The following is a 27,166-nucleotide window of genomic DNA, read 5'->3' as shown; positions in this document are numbered from 1 at the left end:
GATAGACATTCTGACAGACCTCACACTGATGCTGAGTTTTATGAAGGATTCAGGTGAGGATAGCTAAGTAGCTATGAAAATGTTTATACATAGCTCTTCTCAAGCATGAGAGAGGGCATAAGGGTCTTTCCTAGAAGATTTAAGAGGTAGGTGATGGAGACATTCACCGTGAATGAATCTTTTCATCCTTACTAGTGTAATTCAGTGATGAGAGAACACATGTATTGCAAGAAAAAAAAAAAAAAAAAAGAATTTTAAAAACTGAAGAGTACAGTGCTTCCGCAAATCTACTCAAAACAGAATACCACAAAACAGAGTCATTTTTAAATATATTTTAATTAGAAACATGATGGATTCAAAATCCTAGGTGTCAAAAAAATCCACACTTAATAAGTTTCCATAGCAAATGCTAACCAAACAGGTCATTATTTTTATTAATAAAATTATTTTCAGATTTGATTTTCATGTGTTTGTGTACATTAATATTAGAAAGTGTAAGTAAATCAAGATTAAAATGTTAACAAATTACAGATGTAGCTACAATACTTAATTAAATTTCAAAGCACACTTACGGAAAATTTGAGACAGCAAAAAGGAGCTAGGCATGCATTTTTGAACAGATGGTGCTAGATAAGGTCACACAGATATAATTGAGGTCAGAATTTGGCCACTGTAGGAACAGACATTCTCAGTGAAAGAGGTGAATTTCCTCCTGTGTTTTTCATTAATTACTCAGTGCCATTCAGTCACAGTGTTGTCTGTTGTAGATCCTCTCAATAATCCCTTGTCCACACAGGTCTTTCTCTAGAATATTCTTTCAATATTATGCAAGAAAAATCCTGTTTGTGATTTACTTTTTAGCTGCAGAGAGAAAAATCTGCCGTATCACCATTTATCTTAGCTACAGTCTCTAAGATAACAGTAAGTACTGGGGGACAAACAGATTAGGGTTCATTTTCACTGCTGATGTAGGAAGAACTGACATAAAACAACAGCTAATTTTTATGAAAATACAAACAAGTTTTAAATACAAAGACAAATTTTAAAATACTTTCTATCAGAGACAGAAGGCAAATCAAGAGCCCACATGGATGTTGCAGAACTGACTTGCGGAGTTCTCTTGGACAGATACTGCTCAAATTCTCCTCAGGTTTCATCATGTAAAACTAGAGTTTTATCAACCTTGCTGTTGATTGTACACACTGTATCTGAGAGCAGTGATCGTTTTGTGAGTTTTTTCACACAGCATAAAACATGATATTAAATAACACTGTATACAGTAAAGATTGGATTCATTACTGCATTTATTTCTAGCAGGAAGTCATTCACATTTGAATGCCAGTTAGAAAACACACTACAGAAATTAAACCAACTGAGTTTCTACATGGGCCTCAAAGTATAATGTTATGCTGTTTCAAGTTGTATAAAACATTCACTCCACAGTTGTGCAGGCTCAGCCTGAAGATGCAACCATCACGGTCAATACTTTTATTTGGATGATGCCCCTATCAAAGTGTTTTTCTTTCATAATGGTCCATTTTATCTGACTAAAAGAAAACAATATTTGAAAAATATCACAGAATCATCAAGGTTGGAAAAGACGTTGAAGATCATCTAGTCAAACCATTAACCTAACATTGACAGTTCCCAACTACACCATATCCCTAAGCAGTTCAACCCGACTCTTAAACACCTCCAGGGATGGGGACTCCACCACCTCCCTGGGCAGCCCATTCCAACGCCTAACAACCCCTTCTGGAAAGAAATGCTTCCTAACATCTAGTCTAAACCTTCCCTGGTGCAACTGGAGGCCATTACCTCTTGTCCTATCACTTGTAACTTGGTTAAAGAGACTCATCCCCAGCTCTCTGCACCCTCCTTTCAGGGAGCTGTAGAGGGCGATGAGGTCTCCCCTCAGCCTCCTCTTCTCCAGACTAAACACCCCCAGTTCCCTCAGCTGCTCCCCGTATGACCTGTGCTCCAGACCCTGCACCAGCTCCGTTGCCCTTCTCTGGACACGCTCGAGTCATTCAATGTCCTTTTTGGAGTGAGGGGCCCAAAACTGAACACAGGAATCGAGGGGCGGCCTCACCAGTGCCGAGTACAGGGCTCAGATCCCTTCCCTGTCCCTGCTGGCCACGCTATTGCTGACACAAGCCAGGATGCCATTGGCCTTCTTGGCCACCTGGGCACACTGCTGGCTCCTGTTCATCGGGCTGTCAGTCAACACCACCAGGTCCCTCTCTGACTGGCAGCTCTCCAGCCACTCCTCCCCAAGCCTGTAGCGCTGCTGGGGGTTGTTGTGGCCCAAGGGCAGCCCCCCGCATTTGGCCTTATTGAAACTCCTACATCATTAATATACCACTTTTAGGAACACATTTTATTATATTTTCCTTTTATTATTATATTATTTTTCTGAAAATATTGTCCTAAATTTTCCTTCAGCTAACAATAGTTCAGATCTGTATTTTGAACCTTTTCCCTTCCCTAACAGCTTTACACAGAAATACATGACAGAGATAAGAACAGCACTATCAGAAATATATCAGCTACCAGTACTTACCTGAGTAAAGGTTTCTGTAGACTACTTGTAGTTTTGCTTTTGGGAACTGGCTGACAGCAAGACTATGCTATTACTAAAGTCAAACCCAATCTTGCATTTTATTGTTTTGTAATGTCTGTAATAAAGGATAATACTTTTGTCATAATAATTTTATTCCAAAGGCTGTGGATCATTTTGTTATAATAAAAACAATATTGGTTCAGGCTTTTTAAACCAGCTTGGGTACACTTTACAATTTATACATGCCTACAGACTTGAGCCTGTCACACATGAAGCCCAAGTATCTCCTCTTAGCACAAATACAAGACCAGAGACATTGCTGATAAAGTGTAATTCAGTTCAGCCCATCATATATTGAAAAGGAGTAATGAGAATGAGCTGAAAAAGTAAAAAAAAAAAAAAAAAAAAAAGAGTTTATTTTATATTCACTTCCTGTGGTAGACGCAGAAGCCACCTTCTTTCACATTGCTCTGAAATAATAGCTGGTTGATGATCAGAGACTGCTTGAACGTAATCAGCCCTGCACACGAATCGGTGCATTATGCTGACAGCAGGTGAGTCTACGGGCCTGAACACAGTTGGACTACTATGGCAATGTGTCAAATGACTTTAAACTATTGCTAGTGGTTTATAATGAGAAGCTTTAATGACAGAGACAGAATTAAGAAACTGTTATATGCTTTACGCTTTCTACAAAACAAGGCTTTTTACAAATTTTTCCATAAGCTATTCACTAGAGTAGATCCCCAAACGGACCCTTTGCAGAAACATCTCTGTGGCGTTAAGCCACTTTTGACAAAGCGCACGTTAACGTAACGCACACGTTAACAAGGCGACACGTAAAAACGCCGCATGTGAACCTCACGAGCGTAAGTGGAGATTATTTTGTACACCACCACGGGGCTGGCCCAGCTCTGGGTCTCTGCTGACGCCCACGGCGCTGCCCCATCCCCACGGCCACGGCTCGTCTCCACGCTGCAGCGCCGGTAATTCCACTGGCGGACTGTGACCTCCACACCGGGAGCCTGGCCTTCACACGCGTCCCGGCGTACCACAAATATAAACTGTATTTCAATCTACTCTGGGCCTTGGCCTTTGCTGGGAGCTACTCAGGGTTTTCCTTGCCACAGACGCGTTCCTCAGGAGGCCGCGCCAAGCGCCGACCTCTGCGTAGGGGGCAGAGGTGGCGGAGAACCCGCGCCGCCGCCCACAGCAGCCGGCCGCCGCACCGCTCCGCCGCCGACGGGACGGGTGCGCACGCGCCGGCGCAGGCGCGCGGTTGGCGGCGATGGCGGCGGGCGGCGGCGGGGCCGTGATGGTCGCGCTTCTCCTGCTCGTCGTGTTGCAGCCGGCGGGCGCCACCTCAGCCGCCGCCCTGCCCCTAGCCATCAATACCTGGGCGTTTAGGAAGGCCGCGGAGACAGGTGCCCCGGCGGGGGGCCGGGCCGGGTGGGACAGGGCCGTGCCGTTCGCTCCGTGCTCCTCAAGCTGAGGGGCCGGAGGGGCGCTCCGCGCGTTGAGTTAAACCCATTTTCTTAGGCGTGACCGCGCTTACGCCTGGCAGGAAGAAGCGGGCTGCGACCCTGCGTCCGATAAACGGCCCCGGCTGCGGCGGCCCCGGGCTGCCTCCTGCCCCGCTGCGCCCCTCGCAGGGCGGAGCGAGGTCGGAACCGGCCGGGAGGCTGCGCCTGCGGCGGCTCTGCCGGAGCCGGAGCGCTGCCTATGGGAAGGGGTCAAGGCGCTGGGCTTGCGTTTGCAGCCATGGCGCAGTGCTGCCGAGCCCTGGTGTGGGCCGAGAGCCTGCGAGCGGATGGTTTAACTTTCGAGGTTGGGAAAAATGCGGTTAAAAAAAAAAAAAAAAAAAAGGTTACGAACTGTGGAAAAGCTAGATTGCAAACATTCTTCTGCTAATAATGTGGTTTGCGGCGTTCGCAGTGGTGCCTTGTTTGTAATGGTGTTCGTCCGAGATTCATTCTTGCCCCCAAAGATTTAGATCTGCTTATTGTATTTTTGGAGCTCTGTCTTGTTTAGGGATATGTTATTGACAGTCAAAGTAAGTTTTTCCCGTGGCAACATAAATTAGTTGTGGATAGTGATTTTAAAAGACTTGCAGGCTAGTTTAGCATAGGTGGGTTGTAAATAACCCCTTATTAGGGAAGTCTTGCTAGTGAAATGAGTTACCTATAAAGCCTTGTATAGGTCACAAGTGAAATACAGTCATGAAAACTGCAAGGCTTTTGCACTGCACTGCTTTGCAGCTTTTGAAAACTTGTGTTAAGGTTAATCACAGAAATAAAGATCATGGGAATTGGCGCAGTTTCCACTGAAGTTTCTAATGCACAACCATATGTGGAGTTGGTTGCTAGGTATTAAGTCATACTGTTTCCTTGGTGCAGGCAGTTTCATGGAGCTGCATGCAGCATTTGTGAAGATGAGACGTTCTGAGATGGTTGAGACAGTGTAATAGATCTTCCCAAAAGAGCTGAGCTCTGTGTCCTTCTGTTACCTCCCCTGTGCTGGGTCTGGCAGATGATAAGAAGCCCAGAGCCGGCACAGGGAGGAGGAAGCAGGACTGCAACTGTCACTGGCAGCAAGCTCAGCCATGATGGAAAATCTGGCCTCAGGTCCAGCCTTGTGAAATATGATACGTGCAAAGCCTTCAGGCCCAGTTTATTCAAGTTGTGTTGTTTGGTGTGTTCGTAATGTCTTACAAAACTGTACTCTGAGCTAGATCCTGAAGAATAGAAGACCAAGGGTTGAACAAGAGAAGGTGGAGACTAATTTCTTGTATATCATTTACACTTTTTGTTCTCATGAAGTTACTGATGTAGGTTTCAGTCTTTTAGATCACTGTATGTTTTAGATCTTTTTGTTTTGCGGCTGGACACTTAGTATTGTCATAGGAAGCGTTTGAGAACTGCTTGTTATAACTTCCTTGTTTTAAAATGAAAGTTTTGCTTCCCCCTCTCCCTCCCCCCTAAAGGCTTTAAAAAACCAGTGATAAACTAATGTTTGGTTCTGGGTACACAGGAGGTTATTTAATACATAAAGTTGTGATGATAGTAGAGAATACTTTGCCAGTCAGAAAAAAGCTTTGTTACTCAGTCAGAAACACTAACGAAACATGCAAGAAAAAGTGTTTAGAAAAGTAGTGATTTACATTCTTTTGAATTATTTATATTTGGATTTTTATTTCACCTAGAAGTTATAGTTTACTTTCTTTATCCGCTTACATAGTACGTCTTCATTATGTCCATCTTTAAAACATTCTTTAAAGCATAGTGGAGCCTGTTTTCACTGGTGACGTTTAATTATTTGTGTGGATTACAGCTTGGAGAGTATTACAGTTGGGAGGTTCTGAGCTGGATGCAGTTGAGAGAGGATGTGGTCAGTGTGAGATTGACCAGTGCGATGGGAGTGTGGGATATGGAGGAAGCCCAGATGAAAGTGGAGAAACAACACTGGACGCAATGATTATGGATGGGTAAGAAGACTACATGGAGAGAAGAATGATCCTTGTCATTTTTAGACACTTTAATGTGAGTTGTACAGAGATGTTGTACAGGCTGACTATGGGACAAGTTACATGTTAACTTGTGGAACTAGGAAACTGGTGGAACTAGGAAAAATACTTCTTTAACTGGTGGAATAGTAGCTAGGCATGTTTGTTATTGAATCTTTACATGTAGTTCCATTATCTGGCTCTAGATAGAGAACTTGCAAAGCAGATGGTTTGTAGCATTGTAAGCTTTCCCTGCACAATCGTTCCATAAATATTTCACTTCTGCAGCAATTGTCTTCTATACGTTAACATTTAAAACTGTCCTGATTAAAAAGGAATTGCAAGTGTGTGGTTCATGTTACAAGTTTATATAACAAAATAGTTACCCTACTGTGGATGTAGTTATTGTTACTTGAGCAACATCCCCATGCCTGTGAAAGGAAATGATATGTGTACGAAGTTCTTCCCTACTAGCGTGATGCCGTCTGTCTATGACCTAGAACAATTAAAGCAGTACGTTAAAGGAGCAATTTTTCTAATTTAGATGAAAACAGATTTTGTCTAATAAAAAATGTACAGTTATTCTTGGTTTTTTTAACAAGTTTTGAATATTTCTTGTTTCCAGTAACACTATGGACGTTGGGGCAGTTGCGGATCTCAGGCATATAAAAAATGCAATTGGTGTAGCACGGAAGGTCATGGAATACACTAAGCATACATTATTAGTGGGAGAGTCAGGTAATTATTCCTTTAACTGTTTCCAAGTCATACCCCCTTTCTAAAACACTTCCTATTAAAATTGCCATATGTTAATCTTGGTAATATATAGGTGGAAGGATTCCCTGACAGTCAAATGAATCTAGTCGAATAATTCAAAAGTGTTTACTTTCTTATTACATGCATATGAATTAGGTTTTAGTCTGTTATTTGGCCATGAAAAATACAATTTTATGGTCTTTCCACCTATTTAACTGCAAATATTAATTTATAATCCCAAGGCTTTGCTAATATCACTGCTGTCAAAAGTATCAGGGATGATTTGGTACAAGACGCTGTAGAAGCTGTTAGATGTAAACATTTAATTTAAAACCATTAAGTAACTTTCTCTAAGGAACGACAGAATTAATAGACATTACAGATAATACATTTTACTACTTTAGTATATATTGAACATGATTACTGTATTTCATAGTTTAAAAATACTAGAACTTGAATGAAAAAAAAATACATTAGGAGCTGTACTCCTAGGCACAACTAATGAGCAATAGCAAACTGGAGGAATAGTTGAGCTTTTAAAATAGGAGCAGCTGCTAGAGTAACAGTGGTTTCAAAACAAGATGTATGTTCCAGGGAGGTATATGAATATTGAGTGGAAGGTCACTTGGCTCACAGTTAAGGACTTTTAAAATGTGTGAGCCTGCTCAGAAAAAAATGTGGAGACAAGTGTGGAAATTGACATCTGAGCATTAAGGGTGAGTCAAGTGCTTTGAAACTGATAAGAAAAGATTCTTGAAGGAATTAATGTGTACAGAATGATAGAGAAATAAGTGTAACGGCAGCTTTTTGATAGGGTAAAATAGGTCAATAGAGGGAGGTGAGGACAGTGTTTGACAGAAGGTCTGAAAAGCTCTATTTGTGGATTCTATTTAATTTGAGCAGTTGGCCATGATTAGGTTATGAGTGGCTTTGGTAAGAGAGATTTCACAGGTGATACTGAAAAAGAAATTGGTCAGGTGTTAAATAGCAGAGGAAGAAATGCTCATACTAGTCCTTTCCTCATTGGTAGTTACCAAAATATTTTAAACTTTTGATTGGTAGAATGAGCAGAAAAGATAAGAAGCAGAAGAACAGCCTAAGAAGATAGCTCTTTGCATAATGAGAATCATGTGGACAAGGCTGATATACCGAGTCCTTGCTGTCAGTGAGAACTTCCTCAGAAGAAACTGTGTAGCAGTTGTGGCAAAAGAAAGACTGGAAAGCGGAAGATATGTCTGAGTAAAAATTGGAGATGGTGATAAATGTTAGTGAACGAATCAGAGCAGTGGAGAAATTGAGAAAGAATAATATTTCTTGTGAAGGAATGTATTTTCTGTGGAAATAGGAGCTTGGATAAAGGAAACTATAGTTGTCTTTACCAGGTGAAGACTGATAAGGAGAAATTAGAGCTATAGCTTCAGAATAATACATTTGAACCTTCAAATCAGCATGTGAGAGAAAACGACAGTTTCTTTTCTAAATAAAAATATTTACATTTTCACTAGAAAAGCTAGCTAGAACCTTTTCATATAAATGTATATAATCTCTGCAGCCTTTTTTTTTTTATTCAAGATGAAAAATTGCTGAGGTTATTATTTCCCAATAACTAAACTGCACTTTTATTTGTATATATTTAGTGATATAATCTGGGAAAGTCTGCCTGTCTCTTAAAATTTAATTTCTGAGTGGTTGACACTAGGGAGGAGAAGGCAGGCTGTGTCATGCATTAATTTTGTTTCATAGAATCGTAGTATACCAGGTTGGAAAGCACCCCAAGGATCATCTGGTCCAACCTTTCTGGCAAAAGCATGGTCTAGACAAGATGGCCCAGTGCCCTGTCTAGCTGAATGTTAAAAGTGTCCAGTACTGCGAATCTACCACTTCCTGGGGGAGGTTATTCCAGTGACTGATTGTTCTCATTGTGAAAAATTTTCCTCTTGTGTCCAATTGGAATCTCCCCAGGAGTAGCTTGTACCCATTACCCCTCGTCTTTTCCATGTGACTCTTCTTTACACCCTCACTTCAGATATTTTTATACAATGATGAGATCCCTTCCAGAGCCTTTTCTTCTCCAGGCTGAAGAGTCTCAACGCCCTCAACCTTTCCTCATAGGAGAGATGCTCCAGTCCCTTAATCATCTTTGTGGCCCTTTGCTCGACTCTCTCCAGTATGTCCATGTCTCTGTACTGGGGAGCCCAGAACTGGACATGGTACTCCAGGTGTGGCCTTTCCAATGCTGAGTGGAGGGGAAGGATCGCCTCCCCTGACCCGTTGGCAGCACTCCTCCTAATGTGGAGCCCAGCCTGCACTGTTACCTGTCTTTGCTGCAAGGGCACGTTGCTGACTGACTGTGATGGTTTGACTCTGGCTAAATGCCAGGTATCCACCAAGTCACTCTATCACTTCCCCCCCCCCCCCCCCCTTTGTTTTCTCAACAGGGTAAAGAGGGGAAAGAAGATAAACTAACCCTTGTGGGTGAAACAAAAGCAGTTTTAATATAAGCAAAGCGAAGCAAAAGTCCGCGCGCAGAAGCAAAAGCAAACATTTATTCTCTACTTCCCATGAAGAGGCGATATGGGGCCTTCTCAGGAGCAGGGCTCCCATACCGTAGTGGTTGCCTCGGAGGACCAAGGGTGACCCCACCCCCTTCCTCCTTTCTCCCAGCTTTATACTGAGCAGACGTCATATGGTCTGGAATATCCCTTTGGTCAGTTGGGGTCAGCTGTCCTGGCTGTGTCCCCTCCCAAGATCTTGCCCACCCCGTCCCACTGGGGGAAATATCAGAAAGAGCCTTGGTGCTGTGTAAGCCCTGCTCAGCAGCAGCCACAACACCGGGGTGGTGCCAACACCCTGCCAGCTCCCAACGCGAAACACAGCACCGTGAGGGCTGCTGCAGGGGAAACCAATTCCAGCTCTGCCAGACCCAATACACTGACATTGAGCTTGCCGCCCACCAGAACTAGGTCTTCTCCTGCCAAGCTACTTTCTCCCTGGGTGGCCCCAGAATGTACTGGTGTATGGGGTAGTTCCTCCCCAGGTGCAGGGCTTTGCAGTTCTCTTTGTTGAGCTGTCTGAGGTTCTTATCAGCCCATTTCTTTAGCCGGTCAAGATCACTCTGGATGCCAGCATAACCCCCAGTGCTTCAGCCACTCCTCCCAGTTTTGTATCATCTGTAAAATTTGCTGAGGGTACATATACTCTGCCCCATCATGCAGATCAGTAATGAAGATACTGAACGTTACTGGACCCAGTATTGACCCTAGTGGTACACTGCTAGTTACTGGCTCCAACTAGGCTTCACACCACTGATCACAACCCTCTGAGCTAAGCCCTTCAGCCAGTTTTCAGTCCATGTCACTGCTCATCCAGCCAATACTTTATCACCTTCTCTTTGGGGATCTTAAGGGAAACAGTGTCAGAAACCTTATGGAAATGAAGGTAGACAATATCCACTGTTCTCCCGTCATCTACCAAGCCAGTTGTTTCATCATAGATGGTTATGAGGCTGATGAAGCATGACTTCCCTTTTGTGAAGCCATGCTGACTACTTCTGATCACCTTCTTGTCCTTCCTGTGCTTGGAAATGGTTTCCAGGGTAGTTACATCGTCTTAGTGATTACATCACCTCTCAGTGATCACCACCTCAGAGGTGAGGCTGATCAGCCTGTAGTTCCCTGCTTCTTGTTCTTGGTGTAGCTTTTGCTGAACAGGTGCAGCTAACCACAGTGAGCAGTTCTTGCACTGTTAAAAGAACTGCTTTCTCCATTCATTGCCTAATTTCTTTAGGACAACTCTTAGAAAACTAGCAATAAAGGCCATCTCTACCAATGTAGGGCTGAGTCTGGTGAGAAGCATTTAGTGCAGAATGATTACAAGTGAGGAAAAGGATTATTTTGGTTATCTGCCAAGAAATTTTCAGGTTTGTCTCCAACAGATCGGAAAGTTTCACATCATAGTGTCCCTGAACTTTTTCCTTTTTGTCCTAGCAATACTTAAACCAATAATCCGGAAAGTTTCACATCATAGTGTCCCTGAACTTTTTCCTTTTTGTCCTAGCAATACTTAAACCAATAATCCAAGTAAAAAGTTCAGAGAGTAAAAAATGACCAGCTGTGCTTCCTGGAATAGAAATAAGGCTTCAAACGTCACGAAAGAATGACTGACAAACATGCACAAGCGAAATTTTACCTTAAAAAAAGACCCAAACAAAACCCAAACACCATAAAAACCACTGCTTGTTTGTTCTAGAAATGGGAAAATAAATAAATATTTATTTGAAGCTGTTATTTTTATTTTCCTGTGAGTGAAGAAACTTTAATTGTGTTAGTTTTTAAGAAAAATGCAGAAAAGTTGTCCAAAAATAATTAAAGGCTTTTCCTAATTCTTGTACTGGAGAAGCTTGTTCAGCTGTGTCTTATAGTGACATTATTATCAAGGATTGGTAATACAAATTGTTCAAGCATCTGAATCTAGCAACAGTATCTGTTGCTAGGTAATATCAAAGGTATGTACAACTAAAAGATGGAACAGTTAGATCCTTTTTCTTTTTCTCTTTCCCTAACTGTGAAAGCAATTTTTAGAAGTACAGCATTCTTCCACTGCTTGTGTTGGCATTTCTTTTGCTCCCTTGATGCATACTATATTAATTTTAAAAACAATGAAGCAGTCACTTTTAAAGCTGCAAGGAATGATGTAAGATGGTGGTTTGATTTCTGCAAATACCAGTGGTTAGTGCCAATCTTGTGCTACTAGTTTACTTACATTTCATAGAAGATTAGTTTTTTAAGGAAAATATGCTATTATTTGTATCACTTAGTTAAATATTTGTGACACACACGGCCCAGGCCACTCTTGCTCCAGGTTATTTGTGTCCAGTTGATTAACAGAGTTAAATTTGTTTCTCTTTCAATGATAAAACTTACATGTTAACACAGTTACAGTGAACTGAGAAAATTTGATACTGGCCATGAAAGGAGAGTTTGTTACTGCAGCTGTGCATCACTATAATGGCTGATAACTGCTCTCTGAAGAAATATTTCTCAGTTCCATAAAGAATGTAGAATTTCTTGTTTTCTAGATAACATTACATGAATATTATCATAAAATATATTAAAATGTTAATAAATCGATGGTTTTGGTTTTGTTGTTTCTTTTAAAGCCTCCCTGTTTGCTGTAAGAATGGGGCTTCCATACGAAGATTTAACTACCCAAAAATCTCTTTCGTTGTATTCACAGTGGCTTAATCAAAGCTGTCAGCCAAACTACTGGAAGGTACAGTGCAGTGATGGTGGTGAAGTGGGGGTTTAGAAAGTCAGTAATGCAGCATTGCCTCTTCAGCTTATGGCGAAGTTGTGCTTTACATGTGAAGAAATAAAAAAGTTTTGCTTATTAAACAGAACAAACTTGGAATTGCCAAGCATTTGGTAGACTCGGGAAGAGTATGCATCTAGCTCTTACTTCTTAAATCCTGCTGGTTTTGACGTTGCTGTTTTAGTGAGGGAAATTTCTTTTTTATCTTCAAATTTGGGCAGAACTTCTCAAACTAAAAGTAGTGCATGTATTTTTTTGATGCATATATAAATTACTGAAAGAAAATCTTACAGTAGCAATTAAGGTCCTTAGAGTGGCCTTATTCAGACCTGTGAACACATCACATTAATGCAGCTCTCTGTTAAACTTGCCTGTTGTGGTAAGGGTGGCTTTGTTTTTTTTATTTTGGGGTTGGAGTTGCAGATTTCTACATATTTATGCACTGCCTTCGTTGTATCTTGGATATGAAATGCTGCATTACTGAACCATTTTAATTCAATACGTATTCTGTTTTTCAACTGGGAGAATATCTTGACTATGATAGTGACTGGACATAATATCTTGACATTAGTAAAACAAGCTTAGTTCATTTGATTGTTTTTTCAGTTTGAAGATTTTCTTAATTTTGCTGAAGAATGAGTGGTTTGTTTTTTCTTTTTTACTGGTCAATTGAGCAAAAGAGATTCTTTAATGTGAACAACATAACTTCCTAGTAGGAAAAACATATAATACCACAAGTCAGTCTTTATTCTTTAAACAAAACAACTTGTGGGATTTCAGTATGGCTGTATAATTAAAGTATTGGGCATCTGATATATGTGTAGTAGATTATAGATATTGATTGTAGTATTTTTAAGTTTATCTGTAATGCAGCATAATATGTTATTCATGCAAATAACAAAATAATTACAGAATGTGGTACCAGACTCTTCAAAATCCTGTGGACCATACAAGCGGCCTGAAAAAGTAACTTGTAAAGAAGAACAGACCATCTCACAAAGAAGTGTTCATAATCATGATACTATTGGTAACAACCTTTGGTAACTCTGATGCTATTTTTTTTTTCCTCATTCCCCTACAATTTAAATCATACTGAGTTTAAAGACAAGTGTTTCATATAAGCATTATTTCCTATTTATAGTGGTTTCAAGATTGTGTTACTTATGTGTTAGGATTGAATGCCTAAAAGTAGGAATTTTTTTGTGTTTTTTTTTCCAGTGCGCTGGCTGCACCGCCACTTGCTTCATTTTTAGCCCTTAGCTGTTTCATTGCCCTGCTGCTTTTCTGTCATATGTTCTTGGCATAATTGCTCGGGTAGCTATGGATTCTTAGAAAACTGATCAAGGTTAAAAATAACTATTTTTATCTTGATTATGGTTAACATAGGTCGAGTCACCCCTAGTCTAACCTAAAAAGTTAGACTGTTTGCCAAACAGTCCTTAAACTTATAAAATAGAGCTTACTTTCTTTCTTCTTCTATTCTGGCTTTTGACTAAATCAATACATTTTTACAGAAACTACAATGCTTAAAGCAGGTTAGCAGTAGTAGTCCCCAAAGACTTCTAAGAATTTACTGATTGAGGATTGTTAATTGCTAAGCCTATAAGCTGATTAGTGAGCAGATCAGACAAAGGACTGGAGCAGTTACAGATTCATGTCTTTCAAAGCTTTATACTTTGTAGTCTTGAAACTTACACTTTTTTGTTTTAGTCTGGATTTTTCTCAGTTTAGCAGTTCAGAACTTTTTGCCTAACATTATTTGCAACACCAAGAATTAACAGCTTGTTTCAAGTGTGAATCTTTCTTCTTTGCTTCCAGTCCACCCTACTAATAACCAATTAATGTTCTACAGAAGCCAGGCAACCTACCGAGTTCTTAAGTTGGTAGGTAGCTTTCTTTACTGGGATATACAGTCTTCAATATGTTCTAGAAAATGTGGAAACTGTGGAGTGTCAGGATGAGAGGGGAATCTGCTAAATGCAATTCAGGAATTGCTTGTGTCATTAAGTAGTCCTGAGCTGTTTTATACTATATGATGGGCTTATCAAGTTCTCCTGCTCCACTGTTTGTTTTGTATATGAAATGTCTCCTTGACTAACACATTTTGAGAAAAGTCTTCATTCAGAATGTGTTTAAGAAGTTGGTAGGAACTGATGCTCTTCCAGTCGTTTTGCAGAGGCTAATGGTAGCCATAGACTCAGCACCTCAATGCTTTTAGCTTCTACTGGTTAGGAAGCTCTTTTTATGAGGGGGTACAGCTAAGTGAGATCATGGCATTTGAATTCTGTTTCTTGGCTCTCACTTTGTACTGGAGTTTCATGCCAGCAGCAATTTCTGCCATCTCTTAAAGAGATAAAGTTTTGCTCAGTGGAGAATCAGCTGATCCCAAATCCTGTTGCAAGTACCAATCTAAACTACTCTAATGAGGCAGTGGCTTCCTTATCAGCACAAACCAATAAGGGGTAGGCTCATCCACACATTTGCCTGTCATGTAATTCCTGTTACTTTGGTAGGCAGTATTCACCGTCTGCCAAGTATAAGCTCATCCTCCTGGCTTTTCTTTTAATCTCCCTCGAGCACCATTTATAACTTCACATTTTGTTGTTCTTATGGTACCAGTGCAGGATGTGATGACACCAGGCACTTGTCTACTGGTTAATGCAGGTGTATATCAGGAGACAGTGGCTGCTTGGGCAGCAGTAATGTGCAGCTCTGAACAGTACAGCACTTGCTGTTCTAGAGTCCCTTCTGAGCTCTTGTAATACACTGAAAAACTTCCCAGATGTGTTTTACAAAGAATTTGTTTTCTTTGAGTATGACTTTGCAGTGTTTCAGGGTATCAGTAATTTGAATAGTCTGTGCATCATGGCTCTGTTTGATAACCATAGTGTCAGTTTAACAGATTTGTTAGAGTGTTTCAGAATGTTTCATCTCTATTGAAAATTTTAGGTATGGTTGTAATTGGCGAGAGTGGAACTGTTGCTTCTGGGACATCTACTAATGGTGCAGCCCACAAAATTCCAGGGTTAGTATCTGGTTTTACAAAAAAGTTTTCTTCCCATCTCATTTCCTGCATTAAGCTTATCCAAAGGTTATATGTTTTAGATGGCGATGATCACAAAATAGCCTTGCCTATTTCTGGGCACTGCTGTAAATCCTAATACTGACAAACTGATTCAGTTGCAAGATGATTTGTGTTTGATAGAATGCTTGTTTTTCAGCTGGCTTAATTCACCATAGAGACACAAACTGGCACAGTTGTGAGGCAGCTTGTAAGGCAAGGCACCAGAGATAAATGAGAATTCCAGAGAGGTGCATAGTCTCAAAAGCAGTGTACAAAGAATTAGAGCCCCAGGCTTGTATTTTGTCTTTGAGATTTTTTTTCTACCCAGTTTGGAATCTTGTCTGTCAACCTTAAGTCAGACAGCTTCTGAATTTAGCAGCAAGTTACTGAACTTACTAATGTCCCCAGCTGCTTACTGTTGCCCACTGGCTAAACCTTACTGCCTTAACTGTAGTCAGTATAATAACAAACAGTTGTGCATTGGGGGTGGATTAAGCCTCAGGTCAGTCAGGTTATCACAGATCACTTTTATTGGTAGTTTCAAGGCAAGACTTCTGAATGCAGAGGAGTGACCTCTTTACCTGTTCTTTTCTCCTGTGGGTTTAACACTAACCCAGCTGGAGGCAGTAAGGCTGACAAAGTTAGAAGTGTGCTCATGTCATAAGAACTTGTCAATATCAGGCCAAGGGCTACTCCATTAATGCAGTCCCACTGGAATTAGTAAATTACCGTTTTCTGTAGTTTCCATTTTTTGGTTTGGGTTGGTTTTGTTTGGGTTTTTTTCCATTGTTCACTACAGCCGTGTAGGAGATTCTCCGATAGCTGGAGCAGGATCCTATGCAGATAGTACAGCCGGAGGAGCTGCAGCCACTGGGGATGGTGACGTCATGATGCGCTTCTTACCCAGGTTTGTCCTTAGGGCAGACGTTGCTAGCTTTCTCTAGCAAAATGTGAACTCAGCAGATGAAGTAATTGATTAAAAAGACAGTCTGACTTACTGGTTGCTGAAGTGGGAGTAAAGGAAGAGTGGAAGGGGAAAGAACAGTAGCAGAATCAAGTCATCCTTATGATCTGTCTTAAAAGAAGTGACTTCTTAAATATCTTGATGACAGATCCCTTAATGCTGTCAAGCTGTGAGCAAACAGGCAGCAGGTAATGAGTGTATTCCCAACCTGCATGCTTTTTAACAGAACTGATTAGCTTTCTCCTTCAAAGTGCTTTGTTGTGTGGGAAATAAGTGTTACAAATTGTAGAAAGGATGAGGAGTGAGTCTTAGATTGCTCAGGAGAGTGGGGGTTGTCACTATAACAGTCCTATGTAATTCCATCTAATTTGAAACTTGAAGAGGTGTTTTAGTGCTGTCGTCGTGGGTGAATAACCCGTGTAAAATATGGCTGTTTTCATCACTGAGTCTTGACAGTCATTCTCGTGGGTCAGCCTCAGTGGGAATGAGTTATAGAAGTCTATGCTGAACATAATGGGCACTGATGCTTGGGAGAATATATAGGAGTGGCCTTCATATTACTCAGATGCTTTTTCTGAAAATCTGGCAGTTATGAATGCCTACTAGCTGTTGCATATTTACAAATGTCCTCAATGAGTTTCAAGCTGTTCCGAGGCAGTCTTGAAACATAAGGCAATTGACAACTTCATGAATTATCCTGAGGTATCAGATACCAACAGTAGTAGGGAGTTGAGCTCCACTACGAGGTTAATCAATAAAATCTTACATTACAGTTTAGCAGCCTGAAGGGTTTGGCTGTAATGCTTAAAACATTTTGTTGACACCAATGGGTTTTAGAAAACAACTCAGACTAGGTGGTTAATCACAGGTTCCTTGTAGATGCAGATCTTTCCTAATTCCATGTTGTTTAGATATTCCCACAAGAAAACAAAGAATAGAATTGACCTGCCAGAAGTGAAGGAAGTGTCAAATAAAGGGCAAAATTGCTAATATTTTCTATCCGCCTTCTTTGAGATAGTAACATTTTACTGAGTTTTTTGATTAGTGAAGAGACCCCTGTGAAATACAGCTTTATATTCAGCTAGTTATCTTTAGACAACTTGAACCTATTTGACTGTTAGAATAAATCAAAGGTAATAGGGAGTCTCAAAACGCAAGGAAAGTTTGTTTCTGTGGTACTTTAATAACATCTGTAGTTAATGCTATCTGTAGATGAGTCTTAGTGTAACAAGAATTGGTTTTGGTAAATGCATCTTTCATCAAAACAAATTCTAAGGTGGTTTTCTTGTAAGTTATATTATGCATTTTCTTTTAATCTTCAGGTTCTGAAAGAAAACAACAGCAAAAGTATCTTTTTTGCCTCAGGACATTTTGGAAATGCAACTGATTCATCTCAGGCAATACCCATCTAGTCATTTCTCTAATGATACTGTAGATAAAAATGAAGTTCATTTTGAGTACTCTTTCATTTAGTGTAATTTTTTTTTTTTTTAAATTAGCTTGCAAAAAGTTTGAAAGTGACTCAAAGTCCTGATCAAAACATTCTACCTTCATATTCATTAAATAAAACATTCTACCTTCATATTCATGAAATAAAGAAAATGTGTCAATTTTGAGGTTTTCAGAAACTTGGGTTTTGTCTGAAAGATTTTTTTAATGCTTACTGAAATCAGTAATTTATCAGTTATGTAATATTGGTGGTCAGTTTTTTCCAAAGAAGCATCTTGACATTGGCCTTTTTGAAAACTAATGATAACTTTTAATGTCAGACTTAATCATGCAATGAAAAATAAAAGCCACTAACTCTTTAACTGCTTTGTTGCAGTTCTTTAACTGATCTGTTGCTTGGCCTCTTCTGCTGCAAATGATCAGTTATCCCAGGCTTGTTCCTGCCTTAGGATGACAGATGTCATAGATGACATCTTGCAGTCCCTTTTAGTTCTATTTCTGTTTACTTTTCATGTAGAACTTGAGCAATAATTACCAATACAAAGTTTGGTTAAAGATTATTTATCACGTCTTTCCATTATTCAAATAAATCAAGGTCTGTCAATGTTTTTTTAGAGTATATAACCTGAGTTTGGCTAACTGTCTGGGTGTGGGCTTGGTTGTTTTTTTAGTTATCAAGCTGTGGAGTATATGAGGATGGGAACAGACCCAACAGTAGCCTGTCAGAAAGTTATTTCCAGAATCCAGAAGTATTCTCCAAAGTTCTTTGGCGCTGTTATATGTGCCAATACAACTGGAAGTTACGGTATGTATTTTGCTTATCTGACAAAGCTTGTTGACCCTAACTAGGTCACAGAAGTACAAAATTGAAGGTGGATTTTAAAGCAGAATGCTTTAATTATTCTTTGAACACTGCAGCAGTACTGGCCGTTCATATCAAATGCTGGCTAGCAGGGCATCTGTGTCCTAGTGTGGATTTTAGATACTTGAATTTTTTCTCTTCATTTTGATATCTTAGACTTGTGCAAAATTGATGCAAGTCTCAGTAAAAATCAAAAATATTTACAACCTTCATGTGTTTTCCTGGACTGTATATGATTAATTTGAAGGTTTTAAAAAAGAATGCTTATGCCTCCCCTAGATACAGCATAAGGCAAGGAGAATGTGAATGTTAAGCATAGCCTCAAAGCAATCGAAGATCAGTCATTGTGCCAGGCATCTCATTAGTGAACTCTTAGATCAGTAGGAAATACAATTTGCTAATCAACACAGCTTATTTAGTTAGACTGCTTATTGCTGTTCTTTGATCTCTTATTTCCCATAGTTCTGTGTTTAAGAGATTAGTGTTGGAGGAACTCATTAAGTTAATCAGGATTGAAAAAGAGAGAGAGGTATTTTCCTAACTCACGTTACTGTTTCAAATTGTATTATAAGGGCATTAATTGCACTACAGCAGTCAGTAGCACTGTATTTTTACTTAAAAATTAAATAGTCAAGATGTCTTGGGTTAAACAGATTGTAAAAGAATAATGACACCATTGTAGTAGAATTAGTAACTGGGTCTTTAGATGATAAAGTACAATGACAAAGACACTAATCCCAAACGTAGCAAATTATACTCTTTTTTTTTTCTTTCTTTCCCAGGTGCTGCATGTAATAAAATTCCCGGATTCACTCAGTTTCACTTCATGATTTCTAGCCCTTTGTTAAATCATCCAACTGAACAAGTAGTAGATTGCATTTAATTTCTTTTGTCCTATTAATATCTAAACTTAGAGGAAAGTGCTAAGGTTTTCCAGGTGTTACTTTTTTAAATGGTTGTTCATTTTCATGGTTGCAATAACCATGTGAACAAGTACAAAGGTATGTTGATGGTGCAGCTACTACTTCACTGGTTTTGATATCTTCTACGTTATGATTTACCATAGTGCAACTAAGCTCAATCTGTGGTTTCCTAATGTAATTATCTTGGTAATCTATTTCTAAATGATTGTAGATGGGTACTGTAATCTAGATCAAGGTTTAAAAAAATTACTGTAATTTGAGGGAAGTGAACAGAGTTGCAAAATTATAGTTATGTGTTGTCCCACACAGGAGGTTACGAGGGGGGTGAATCTTCTGAATTCCCCGAGAATCTGCATGCCAGTGGAAGAGCCAGTCTCTGCTCTGCAGAGCCACAGGGCAGGCTGAGTCATGACAGTGACTCAGAGGAACAATTGTGCTGGTCACTTTATTAATTGACCACTTGAGTGAGTGAATAGAAAGTATTTGGCAACAATCAACTGATAAATATCCAGCAAACAAATGAAGGCACTTTGATGTGAGACTGTTTTCCTGATAACTCGTCACTGATCAACCAGTCACAATTCACTTCGTATGAAACTGGCATACATGAATGTATGTAAGAAAGAGAGAGAGAGAGCAAAAAGAGGAAAGGGAAAAAAAGAGGAAGAAGGGCTAGGAAAGGGGGAATCACCACCCTTGGATCCCGTGTTGTCACAGAGTAGCCAGCTTGGTCCATAGTTGGTGGGTCAACAAAGACACACGAGAGGTATTTTCTTTATATAGTCTTTCTTACACGTGTGCAGTAGGTTGTTCAGAAGGTTCTCATTTTCTCTGGTTTGTACCTGTGCAGTTAGGCACGTTCTGTCTCTGGGCAACAACAGGAAGGAGGGGGAGAGAAATGGCCCACCGCCCCACCTCTGCTGAGCGTGCTCCGCTTCTCCTCCAGAGGCCATCCCACTCAAGTTGTTTGAGACATCCTTGCAAACTGTTGTTTATGAACACTTTGTGACAAGCTAGTGCTGACACTTTCACAGTTAGCATAGGCAATTCATCTATGTTTAAAAATTTACATTTAAGTGAAATGCCTGAAATTAATGTGCTTCACTACTGAGGTCTCAAGTCATGAATTTAATCGGCATTACCTTACATCCCAACTCAATTTTTAAATTTTTTCAAACCTGACAGTCAAACTCTGGTTCTAAATACCACTGAAAGTTATCTGTTGTGATTTAGTGCCAAGTGATGCCAAGTTTCACCTGCTTTTTTGGGAAAGTAGAGCTTTGGTTATTGGAAAAAAGAACAGCTTTCAACAATAGCTCATAAAGTGGACAGGTGGTAGTACGTATGCAAAGAGACCAAAGTGTCTATGGGTCTTGTAGTCTGTTTTTATAAGAAGTAAGTAACCAGAAGTGATGAATAGTAAACATTGAACTGGATCTTCACTTTGCCATTTAAGAACATATTTGGCAGAAGTCTGGAGTAAAGGTCAGGGAACAGGAGGAGCTCTGCCTCTACACATGAGACTTATTTGGAGAATATTTAATTGTCTTTCTAAGATTTAGTCCGTGTTTTCTCTTGAAAAGAAAATCACATGCAAATGCTGACAAGCAAGGACAGGGTTGAAGAATAGTGAAGCATTCAAAGCTTTAAAGAGATAAGGAGCACCTCCTTGTGAACCCTTCTAACTTGTATTCTCAGCTGTTGTGAAATGTTTGAATAAAGAGGACATCCAAACATCCCTGGTAGTACCAGCCTTCAAGGAGTACTGCATTGACTGGATGTGAAGACGTGGAAATCTTCCTGTCACCTTTTTTTGTCGGCGAAGTCATGAATCTTAATCACTGTGATTTCCTTGTCACTAATGTGCTGTGCGCTTGCACATTCCTGTAGCACGCCTACCCCCGCGAAGGAGCAGTTGCATACCTGGAGCATGACAGTTACCTACAGCTGACAAAGCTGGGTTTGTCACTTTCTCTGGAGATACCAGGATTTATTTGTAATAGAACTTCAGCATCTTGAGGATTGTTCCATAAGTATTTGAAGATCTGTTTGATTGTTTTCTTAATTTGGTGGCGCATTGATCACTTAATTGAATCTTTGCTAAACTTGAGCTAGGAAGTTAAAAGGAGGGAGCAAATAAAATGAGCATGTCTTGTTATAAACACTTTAATTATTCTTTGTCTACTTGAATAAAATCATTGGGTAATAAAAGCACACCTTAATGTATCATTTATAAGATGGTTTAGATACTTGCACTGTGCTTTAGAATGATTATTGCCTTATGTTCTAAGATGGAGTCTTTGAAAGTTGGAAAAAGTTCAAGCTAGAATAGCCAGTTTTAATGACCTGCTGTTGAACTTCATCAGCAAAGTCATTTATTTGGTGATTCACTTCTGTCACTGGCTCTTCAGAGCATCCTGTTGCACAGAGTACACTGTAAGCCACAACAAGCTTTAGTCAAAGAAGCTCTTACTGAATATATCTGCAGTGGTTTAAGTTCTCTCTACCTGTCCCACTTACAACCCTTTGCCATGGCTGCTGTATCTTCAGGTAACTCAGGCAGTCAAGTGGAAATAGATGACTAAAATCCGGATGATTGTTACTTTGGAGATAACACTGTGCACTGAATTTAGGAGGTTTCGGTACTGGCAGCTGAGTGGTAACTTCTCAAACTGCTGCAGCTGATTCCACTGGGATTCATTTTTGAGAGAGCATCCACGGCCTGCTTTCTGGTGTGCTTATGCCACTCTGTGCTAGCTAGTGTGTGCCTCTAGAGGCTAGGATTGCCCATGCTGAAAGGTGAGTGCTCTGTAACAGTGTACCTGGAGGCACCGAGTTACAATTCTAGCTTACTGCATAGTCTGCTCACCTATACACGATCTTGTCTCCATGAGACATATGTACTAATACATGTGGTTTAATAGTCTATAGTCTAATAGTTGCTTTGTCATGCTGAATTAGTTATCATAAATGAAGGGGTTAGTTTTGTGCAAACTATTTTAATACATTGTTAATTTGACAGTGTATTAAATGATAATATTTATACATGTGCTGATCTGATGTAATGGAGAGAATTCTGGACTTAAAAACTAATTTACTTAATATTTTGTATTAAAACTATTTTTTTAAAGGTTGCTAGTGTAGGGCTGTTCTCTTACGCTTAGCAGACGCATGAAGTTTTTTAAGAAAGCTTTTTACAAGTACAAATCCTTGCTGAAAGTAAGCAAAAACTGTGACAGTTTCTGCTGGGGGGGGGGGGGGTGGGGGTGGGGGTGGGGGGGAGTCTTACTGCTCCTGATTTCAAGGAATTTTGTATTTCTAAGTTTTTACACTCAAACTTGTACTACAAAATGCAGAAAAAACCTACACAGAATGTATTTGTACTTTAGTGGTATAGTTGAATGCATTCCTTCTGTAAAGTTGTGGGGGTTTTTTGAGTCCAACTGTGTTTTCAAATTCATTAGCTTCTAGCTAGCCTGCTTTTTTCTATTTTGAAAACTTCTTACGAAATTATAGCTTCATCCAGTGGAGACAGAGAAAGAATCTTAGCTCAGTGGTCTGATTAATAAAGCCAACTATGCCATGTTTTTGCATGCCACTGAATTGTTCTTTAATAAAACAATCTGTGTGAACCCTGATGATGTTTTGTATACAAGTGTTGAAGAGAACTTGCCTGTCATTTCACTGTAGGTTACCACTGGAATACGGCTTTTCATCCACAACTGCCTCAGTCAGGAATAATTCAGATTTTCAGAGAATCCAAGGTTGATCTTTCAGACAGAATCTACAAGTAATACTATATAAAATGGAGTGAATCTATTATCTTTTCATAGGGTAAAAACAAGTGGTGCTGATTGCTTTTTAACTTAAAAATTCTTTTAGCATTTGTTGTTTGGGTATTGCATGACTGCTGTAACTCATTAACAACTGTGTTCATCCTTGTTTTGAAATAGAAAATATATGTAGGATTTCAGTTCTATTATCTGTAGTCTGTGTGTGTGAGGGGACATCAGTGATACGGTTAAATTTACTTTAGCTCTAATCTACAAGTAGTACGTTCTATATTAAGCACTGAACTAGAGATGTTCTCACTGAGGGATCTGTTAATTCCTCCACATAAGTTTCATTAAATTTACAGCAAAAAGAACAGTACTGAAATGTCTGCAGAGCAGCTGTGGCAGAATCTCAGGATTTTATGACTAGCTCTGTTGTTACTGTTCAAGCTGCTGAGTCACTATTTCAGATATTTGTGCATTTAACAACATTTGCTGTGTTTTCATTCTCTTCACAGTGACAGATGATGGTCTGTGAAATAGAAGCAACAGCAACTTTCAAGTGTGCCAGTTGTTCAGGGAATTTCTGTTACTGGTGGGTTTTGTTTTGTTTAGTTTTCCAGTAGGATAGAGAAAAATCTTTGAAAGAAGAGGGTTTGATTATACTTTTCAGGTAGAGTTTTACAGAAACAACTGTGTTATCAGAGTTTTTTACTGGTTAGACATGGTGATTTCAAAACTCTGCATGAAAAAACCTTTCATGTTCCTCCTGAAGAGGAAGTCTCTTGTTTTCATCCTTTGCATGCTTTCCAGGCTGACTCCAAAATACATTTCGGCTCTAATTCTGTTTGTTGGTAAATTATTATTTTGATTGGTGTTGTGCAACATATAAAATCGGTGAGCTCTGTCACTTGAATGTAGTTGTGAAATTGGGTTGCATTTTATATTTCTACTTTCTTAGCATTTGTCATTTAAAGATCCCAAGGAATAAGAAATTCAGTTTAGCAATAATTCCAGTGGCCTTGGCTTATCTAAATATTCTTATGTACAGATGGGAAGAACCTGAAGTTGTTAATTTTCCAAGACAAGCATACAGAGTTTGTTACAGAACCTAACACTCCCAACAGGAAAAAGGCTTTTTGTGAAAGCAGGTCTGCTTAAGTCTGATCTTCCAACTGCATTTGCAGACTGTATTTAGTCTTTGTAGAATGTCAAGGTAACTGAACAGGAAAAATGCACTGTAATACTCTGACACTTTTTTGTTTGTTTGTTTGTTTTCATTGTTACAGATTAAAACAAGATAATTATTTGCTGAAGGTTTAGTAACTTGAATTCACAAATGTATATGGTCTCAATTACAGATGAGCTTTTGTCAAACACTGACGGTATTCCCTGGCAGTGTTCAAGGCCAGGCTGGACGGGACTTTGAGCAGCCTGGTCTAGTGAAAGGTGTCCCTGCCCATGGCAGGGGGCTTGGAACTAGATGATCAGGAGAATTCAGCAGATGAATGGGTGGCTCCAAGACTGATGTTACCATCAGGGCTTTGGATTCTTTAATCATGGGTTGGTATACAGGGACCTGATCTTTTGACATTAGATGGGATGCACCTGTCCCGGAGAGGGAAGGGGATTTTGGGTCAGGAGTTAGCTGGGCTCATTGACAGAGCTTTAAACTAGATTTGAAGGGGGAAGGGGGCAAAACATCGGCCCATCTGAAGTGCATGAATACCAATGCACACAGCATGGGTAACAAACAGGAGGAGCTTGTAGCTGTGATGAAACAGGAAAATTACGATGTTGTTGCTATTACAGAAACATGGTGGGATGTCTCCCATGACTGAGGTGTACAAGTTGATGGCTACAAGCTCTTTAGGAGGGACAGACAAGGAAGGAGAGGCGGTGGGTGGCGCTGTATGTTAGGGACTGTTATGATTGCTTCGAGCACAAGTGTAGTGAAGACAGGGTGGAGTGTCTTTGCATTAAAATCAGGGGGAAGGCCAACAGGGCAGATGTTGTAGTAGAAGTCTACTGTAGGCCACCCAACCAGGACAGAGAGATGGATGAGATATTTTGTAGGCACTTAGGTGAAATCTCATGATCGCTTGCCCTTGTTCTTGTGGGCAACTTCCCAGACATCTGCTGGAAATACAACACGGCAGAATGAGACCAGTCCTGGAGATTCCTGGAAAGTGTGGGAGACAACTTCCTGACGCAACTGGTGAGTGAATCATCCAGAGAAGGTGCCCTGCTGGGTCTCCTCTTTGTGAACAGAGAAGGGCTGGTGGACGACATGGAGGTTGGAGGCCGACTAGGGCACAGCAATCATGAAATAATAGAGTACCCTATTCTTATAGAGGTCAGGAGAGAGAGCTAAGCAGGACTGACATCCTGGACTTCCAAAGGGCTGACTTTGCCTTGTTTAGGCACCTGCTTTAAAGGATCCCCTGGGAGACAATCCTGAAGGGTATAGGGGCCCAGGAAGGCTGGGCACTTTTTAAGAGGGAAGTGTTAATGGCTCAGGAGCAGGCGGTCCCCAGGTGCTGTAAGAGAAGCCGACACCAGAGAAGACCTCCCTGGCTAAACAGGGAGCTTTGGCTGCAACTCGGGGAGAAAAGGAGAGTTTAGGGCCTTTGGAAGAAGGGGCTAGTCAGTCACAGTGATTACAGAGAGGCTGTGAGGCTGTGCAGGGTGAAAATCAAAAGGGCTAAAGCCCAACTGGAAATTAATTTGGCCTCTGCAATCAAGGACAACAAGAAAAGTTTCTATAAGTATGTCAGTAGCAAAAGAAAGTGCAGGGAGAGTCTCCATCCCCTGCTAGATGCAGGAGGAAATTTGGTAACAAGTGATGAGGAGAAGGCTGAGGTGCTTAATGCCTTCTTTGCCTCAGTCTTTAATAACAGGACTAGTTGTACTGAGGGAATCCAGCCTCCTCAGCCAGAAGACAGAGACTGGGAGAACGACCCCCCTGCAATCCAGGAGGAGAGAGTCAGTGACCTGCTGCATCACACAGACACACACAAGTCTATGGGACCTGATGGCATACACCTGAGGGTGCTGAAGGAGCTGGCTGGGGTGCTCCCCAGGGCCACTTTCTATCATTTATGAGCAGTCCTGGCTGACTGGGGAGGTCCCGATTGATTGGAAATTGGCCAGTGTGTCATCCATCTATATGAAGGGTCGGAAGGATGATCTGGGAAATTACAGGCCTGTCAGCTTGACTTCGGTGCCCGGCAAGCTGATGGAGCAGCTCATCCTAAACACCATCATGCAACACATGAGGGACAACCAGATGCTCAGGCCCAGTCAGCATGGGTTTATGAAAGGCAAGTCCTGCTTGACAAACCTGATCTCCTTCTATGACAGAGCGACCTGCTTATTGGATGAGGGAAAGGCTGTGTATGTAATTTACCTTGACTTTAGCAAGGCTTTTGGTACTGTTACCCACAGCATTCTCCTGGAGAAACCGGCTGCTTGAGGTTTGGACAATCGCACACTTCGCTGGGTAAAAAACTGTCTGGATGGCCGGGCCCAAAGGGTTGTGGCAAGTGGAGTTAAATCAGGCTGGCAGCTGGTCACGAGTGGTGTCCCCCAGGACTCAGTTTTGGGGCCACTCCTGTTTAACATCTTTAATGATGATCTAGACAAGGGGATCGAGTGCACCCTCAGTCAGTTTGCAGATGACACCCAGTTGGGTGGGAGTGTTGATCTGCTCGAGGGTAGGGAGGCTCTGCAGAGAGACCTGGACAGGCTGGAGCCATGGGCTGAGCCCAACTGGGGGAGTTTCAATGAGGCCAAATGCCGGGGGCTGCCCTTGGGCCACAACAACCCCCAGCAGCGCTACAGGCTTGGGGAGGAGTGGCTGGAGAGCTGCCAGTCAGAGAGGGACCTGGGGGTGTTGATTGACAGCCCGATGAACAGGAGCCAGCAGTGTGCCCAGGTGGCCAAGAAGGCCAATGGCATCCTGGCTTGTGTCAGCAATAGCGTGGCCAGCAGGGACAGG

At 40.8% G+C, this 27,166-nt stretch overlaps 1 protein-coding gene across 3 annotated transcripts; it reads left to right on the top strand.

The window, feature by feature from the left end:
* Positions 1–3,848: 3,848 nt before the first annotated feature.
* On the top strand, positions 3,849–22,627 carry AGA (aspartylglucosaminidase). 3 transcript variants are annotated; one of them, XM_074905785.1, is made up of 9 exons: positions 3,849–3,987; positions 5,894–6,047; positions 6,691–6,803; positions 11,980–12,092; positions 13,044–13,158; positions 15,081–15,156; positions 15,995–16,102; positions 18,280–18,413; positions 19,253–22,627. In XM_074905785.1, exons 1-9 carry the CDS (start codon positions 3,852–3,854, stop codon positions 19,351–19,353), a joined length of 1,050 nt encoding a protein of 349 aa, XP_074761886.1. In that variant the 5' UTR covers positions 3,849–3,851; the 3' UTR covers positions 19,354–22,627. The 3 variants fall into 3 exon arrangements, with proteins under 3 accessions (XP_074761886.1, XP_074761884.1, XP_074761885.1); XM_074905783.1 differs by having other exon boundaries at positions 3,853–3,987; positions 15,081–15,134; positions 16,003–16,102; XM_074905784.1 differs by lacking the exon at positions 15,995–16,102 and having other exon boundaries at positions 3,853–3,987.
* Positions 22,628–27,166: the final 4,539 nt, after the last annotated feature.

The sequence above is a fragment of the Athene noctua genome, chromosome 4 (assembly GCF_965140245.1).
Source record: "Athene noctua chromosome 4, bAthNoc1.hap1.1, whole genome shotgun sequence".
NCBI classification, from domain to species: Eukaryota; Metazoa; Chordata; class Aves; order Strigiformes; family Strigidae; genus Athene; species Athene noctua.
Note: the sequence above shows the minus strand (reverse complement) of the source record. Positions and strands in the feature narration are given on the sequence as shown.